Below are 5,835 nucleotides of genomic sequence, written 5' to 3'. Positions count from 1 at the left end.
AGTGTAGCATGAACTTTAATTTTGGTTCTTGATGATGCCATTTCTTCGAAGCAGTAACATCTAGTCTGTTACACCCATCGTGTATCACTTATTTCAATTCGCCCACCAAATGAATCTATGTGAAGTAAAGCCCAGCTGCGTATTTGAAGACTGAGATTGTTATAAAGGAATGACTTGTTACCTATGAATAGTGAATCTGAATGTGCTCCGTGTGCGTTTTCATAGCGTGGGGCAGACTCCGGTATTGCAAAAACGATCGGAATGCGATGTGGTCTCTGGCATTTACAGAACTATTATCAAAACTTTATCAAAGCATTTTCCATCAAACCAGTGCTGTTGTAAAACAGCAGTCACTCAGGGCCAAATTCATAATTTTAGAAATGGCTTATTCCATATTCGGTGCTCTGAATTCTTGGAGCGAAGAGATTTTTTTTAAAAAATGATAGCCTACACGAGTCGCCCCCACACTGCATGAATAAAATATTTTTGCGTTTTTATTAATGAATGACTGAACACTTCTCTTTGTATGCGTACGATCATGTTTCATGCTCATTTAAAATGTTTAAATCTCTGCAACATCTTTGAACAGTGTATGAGATTGTTGTACTTAAAGGCGTACACCCACATCTCGCCATTCGTTCTGTCTGGCTAGTTTAACCAGGGTGCTGCTACTTTCACTGAACCCTGATGATGCCGTTAGTCGTCATGAGGAACCAGACAGAAGATTATCTGTCTAAAGCCTCAATCCCATCCCTGGCAGGATTCGACTCACTGCCGATGACAAAACTAGGGGTATGAGCAAACATCTAGCTTCCAAAAATAAATTACATTTCAAAAGTAATCCAAAGACTAGAGAAAGTCGTATTTAATGTTAAAAGGAATCTTTAATCCGTATTGGTCTACTCCCACCTGGAGCCGTTATATTCGACTTTTGAGTTTACAGTGTTGTGTGAATCACGGGACCTTTTGAGATTGGGAAAATATTTCCATGTCTGCGAGTGTATTTTCTTTGGAGAGGGTTGGGGGTCATGGTCTGTTTATTAATAGGGAGTAGCCAGGTATTTTTAGAGCAATTACTATACATTGCAAAGCTGCTGAGTGACAACTTGAACTTTGTTACAAGAACGCTGAGACATTGTGGTTTTACATGACACATTGCGTAAGCAACGATTCCACTGTATTTGAACTGAAGTCTATGGACTAGTAATGAAGTCTGCCCAAGCAAGCGTGTGCGGTCAGTTTGCCTTTATGTGAATTAAATAATCTGTCTGAAGCTGCTGTCTCTAGACCCCACTGGGTCAGATCTGTTATTAACAATATTCCGCGTCGCTTCACATGTTATTATCTTTCGAAAAAAAACTGGGAGGGGGATTCGCTGGGTTACTTGAAGTGATTTTTAACAACATATGCAAATTTCCAAATCATTCTTTATTCCCGGATTCTGCGGAGTTGTTGGGAATATTGCATCAGGCAATGTGGTTGCATTTGTGTGCTGGCGAAGGTGGGGTTTGATTCGGTGTAAATTGCCTTCCGGATACAGGGCAGAGACTCAATTACAGCGGGGAGTGGGGGTGAGGGGACTGGAGGGGAGAGCGTCTTTTCTCATCGACACCCAAAAGCCACATCACAGCAAACGTGTTTTTTTTAAAGACTTTTTTTTTATATATGAAAGGTTCCTAAACACACACAGGTCTGCGTTTAGTTTCTTTCCGGCCCGAACAACGGTGAGAAACTGCCGCCTCCACATGGAACAGACAACGGCGATGGCTAATCTGTCGTGGGGTGTGAAGGCAGCGGTTCCTGGTGGGGTTGAAGGGAGTTTCGCCATGGAAGGTGGTAGGTTTGTGAGAAATTCGTCAGCTAATGGGACTGAATGTTGTCCGTTTTCCCAGCGGGAAGATGCGGGGTTGTAAACAACCCCTAAAAAGTTTGTTGACAAAGTCACTACGCGAAAGGATGAAGAAAAGGACCGCAGCAGCTGAATGTGTGCAACATCTTAAAAAAAAGTTGGAACAGTATTCATGTAGGACAGAGGAACGTGTTTTCCAAATCTGTTTACTTTAGCTGAAGGCCTATTTGCATATCAATCAGACCCCACAGGAATAAAGTATTGTTTTGTCTGCCGAAACTAAAACTTAAGTAGAAACCTTAAATATGTTTTTATTAGCCCTGGAACTCGTAAACATTCTTTAAAAGTCCACGATGGATTAAAAGCACCTAGGCGGGCTCCACCCAATTCACAACGGGGTAATGTAAGGGTTAAATAAATTCCTGCACGTTATAATACATTACCAAGTAATATTTTGGAGAGCACATTCAATATATACAAGAGTAAAGTGGGCATAGATTTTTACGTGTTTTACAACCAGATTGTTGCAAGGCAAAAAGCGACACAGTCGCACATACAATCCCTTTTAGTTGGTTTGATAACCTGGTTTGCAGCTGCGAAGTTGTTATTGTTTCTGGTGTGTAGTGATAGAGGTTTAAAAGGCCGGTGTGTGTGCCTTTGCACATTGTCCACACTCAGCAAGTCTTTGCTAGAGTATAGTAGTAGATCCTGGCGTAAACAAAGAGAGTGCGCGGGTTGCCAATCAAACCCACCCCCTGCTGATTGAAGGGCATTCGGGCCAATCCACGAGACGGAGATGATAGCGGAGGAGCCAATCAAGAATCAGGAGTTAGGGAGGCGCTGCTGGTGGTGAATGAAGTTATTGGGCAATGAGGGGGGACGAGGGCGGGACCTGGGTATGCTGATGGCCAACCCTCCCGGGCTGGTTAAATAGCATCGAGGAGGTGCTGCAGAGAAACATCGCAAACGCGGCAGTGTGGCAGTCAGAGCGCTATCCCTCTCCTCCTGTTAAAAAAAACCCTGCCCCAGGGCTGTGCTTCTTGTTGCATTCACTGTATCAGCAACCACTCCCTACTGTTTGCAGTAGGAGCCCCGCTTCCCCCTCCACTCCCCCTTCTTACTGCCGCTGCTGCTTTTTTCTCCGCTCTTGGCATTTCTAAGCGAAGCGCAATGTCCAGCGTGCAGCAGCTCTCCATCGGCTGCCTGGAGAGGATGGCGGCCAGGAGAACCTACCCTCTCCACGCCAGGACGGCCGTGTGCAGGAGCCTCTTCGGACCCATCGACCACGACGAGCTGCGCCGGGAGACCAAGAGCAAACTGCGGGAGATCAGCGAGAGGGACCGGAGGAAGTGGAACTTCAACTTCGCCACCGACACCCCGCTGCAGGGAGGGGAGTACGAGTGGGAAGAAGGCGAGGACGCGCCCGCTTTCTACCGGGAGAGCATCCAGAGGGGAAAGGTCCGACTGCAGTGCCCGGCTCCAGAGTCCTGTAACTCGGACACCAACAGCAGCGATTCCGCCGGCCTGGAGAGCAGGGACTCGCCCGACATGGTCGACCGATTGTTAGGACTGGAAAGCAACGAGACGAACCAGGAAAACCGATCGGATAACTTGCACTCAGGAATTAAAGCAGCCAGAGGGTCGTCTTACTTGCGCAAAAGGGGATCCACGGCACGCATCACAGGTGGGGAGACAGTCCGACCTGGAACCGTGTTCGCCTGTGTTCGCTTTTTTTTTAAAAAAGAACCTTTTATTTGTGCGTGTGTTTTTGTTTGGTTGCAATGGGCTACGATTGCAAACTGTCCTGGTGCTTGGTAATGAAGGGTTGAATTGTTTTGGTGTGTAGTAGCGGTCTCTTCCTCTGAGAAACGCTTGCACAGCAACTTTCTGCCTTGAGGGGGAAAAACAAGAGAGCAGCGTTTACAATGCGACCTAACAGCCAGATTGTTCCAGAAAATATTTTGCTCTCCTCAACGTTTTCAGGCGTTGCCCCCCCCCCCCCCCCCGTATTCCCTCCTTTAAATACGTTTAAGTAGACATTCATTATTTTGCCGGGTTTGAATAATTGTAATGGCGAAAGAGTTAAAGGTCCTTTTTTAAATATATATATTGTGAACAGATTTTTTCGTCAAGCGAAAGAAGACGATCGTATCTAAAGTTTCCAGTGAGAACGGGTCTTTTTCTGGGATGCCGGGGGAACAGGCTGCACGCAAGAGAATACGATAAAAAAAGGGGGAGAACCCAGAAGGACAAAACAAAAGTGAGTAGTTCGCACGGTTACAGGACTGGAAGTCATGAATTGGGAGGAAAAACAACGGCTGTGTTCGAGCATGAGTAATGGCTTATAGTAGGTCCTGTAGTAAACAATTCGCTCCGTCTTTTACGTCAGGGTTTTGGGCGAGGTTTGAGCTGTCATTGTCCCGTGACTAATATTTGCAGAACTGAAGCAAACCGAGCAGATTAGTGACCAGCAGCTCCAACTCTCATCGCCAGCATCTGTTTTCTTTTAAACCACTTTTTGGGAGCCGCTCACCGCTCCCGAGTGTGTTAATGTGGGGAGGCTAGGGCTTTAGAAAGTGGTCTTAGCAGCGAGCTGCCTTACCTGGTCATCACTTGTGGATTAGGTTCTGACTTTTTGAATTTGTAACCTGAGTCGCAATCCGTGACATTCAGGATTTTACAAACTTTTTTGTTCTCTCTCAAGCTGTTGTTAATATCTCCTAGGGTCACGGTGACGTCAGCCGGGGTGGGGTGGGGGAGGGGTGGATGCCGACGTCACGGTGTGGGCAGATTGAGCTGACTCACCGCTGGTGAGGGCAGATCTGATTTAGTGATGTTGTTAACAAATAATATTATCTACTTGAGGATCCGTCAACTAATGCTGTTCTTTTCCCCCGCCTCACCTCAATCTTGTAGATATTTGCACTCCACTCTTAATTTTGGTTACTGAAAGAAGTGGCTGACAGCGACGATCACCATCTTGACTACTGCTAAGGCTGAGCAAAAGAAAGGACACTGATCCGAAATTCAGAAGAACGAAGGATTGACCGTCTTTCGAATATATGAAATGAACACACAGTACATGTAGCAAACCAACTCCAGTGGTGGAAGAACCACTGCAGCAGTGTTAAGGAGCACAGCGTGCAATGTAAACCTATCCAGTTGCATTGTGTATCTACACTGGCCAAACGTGTAATGATTCACAATGGGTATATTACGGGCAAAAATAAGTTCTAAATAGTGCTCTGCTGATATCTCTCAGTACAACTTGAGATGTATATTTGTAAAATACAAAAGCTTATACTAACTTATATTTCCTATTTATGTTAAAAATGGTTTTGACCAGTTGTGGCACCCGATGAGCTCCCTTTGTTGTGGAACAAAAGGGCACTCTTGACTTGCTTTATTTACAAAATATGTAAATATGTTTTTTTATTTTTGTAGTTTGTGTCTTGCGTTCACATGTTTGTAGCTGAAATGTTTAGGTTACTTGAAGGTGAGCATAGGGTCCCATTTTGTTTATTTTTTGTTTCTGAGCCATTCATGTGCCACTGCCACTTTTCGTGTGTTGGTAAAATTTGGAAAGACAAAAATTGCATTTCTTGTTTCCGCTGAATAAATGGATACCATTTAATTATATAAAGTTGTCAGTCTCTTTTATCTCCTGTGCTGATTCTGAATGGTCTGTGACACGATTAAATTATGCATGGTCGTGTGTGGAAACTTTCAAAATCTCAAACCGCTTTCCGACTCCATCGATTGCCTCATGGTGGGTGTGTTCTGATTGAATGCTGAGGTATTAGTTGATGTGTTACAAATGCTGTCCTCCGTCCTCCCTCTGCACAAATCGTATAATCTTTAACAACTCATTGCGCAATGTGAAGTACTGGACTTACGCTATTTGGCTACCGAAGTAAGCTAAATATAGCAAAAGAAAACATTTGGCAGTCGATGGTGTGAATAGTATTTTTTTGAAAGGAGTCTTT

General features: G+C 44.7%; 1 protein-coding gene across 1 annotated transcript; it reads left to right on the top strand.

The window, feature by feature from the left end:
- Positions 1-2,792: 2,792 nt before the first annotated feature.
- On the top strand, positions 2,793-5,488 carry cdkn1cb (cyclin-dependent kinase inhibitor 1Cb). Its single transcript, XM_041196767.1, has 3 exons — positions 2,793-3,533; positions 3,969-4,109; positions 4,766-5,488. Exons 1-2 carry the CDS (start codon positions 3,020-3,022, stop codon positions 4,073-4,075), a joined length of 621 nt encoding a protein of 206 aa, XP_041052701.1. The 5' UTR covers positions 2,793-3,019; the 3' UTR covers positions 4,076-4,109; positions 4,766-5,488.
- The last annotated feature ends 347 nt before the right edge of the window (positions 5,489-5,835 follow it).

The sequence above is a fragment of the Carcharodon carcharias genome, chromosome 10 (genome assembly GCF_017639515.1).
Source record: "Carcharodon carcharias isolate sCarCar2 chromosome 10, sCarCar2.pri, whole genome shotgun sequence".
In the NCBI taxonomy this organism is placed as follows: domain Eukaryota; kingdom Metazoa; phylum Chordata; class Chondrichthyes; order Lamniformes; family Lamnidae; genus Carcharodon; species Carcharodon carcharias.
Note: the sequence above shows the minus strand (reverse complement) of the source record. Positions and strands in the feature narration are given on the sequence as shown.

Bases quoted from the DNA above. Each gene is read 5' to 3' on its own strand.
- cdkn1cb (XM_041196767.1), top strand. From the start codon at position 3,020: ATGTCCAGCGTGCAGCAGCTCTCCATCGGCTGCCTGGAGAGGATGGCG. The intron at 3,534-3,968 runs GTGGGGAGACAG...TATTGTGAACAG, and splicing joins ATCCACGGCACGCATCACAG to ATTTTTTCGTCAAGCGAAAG.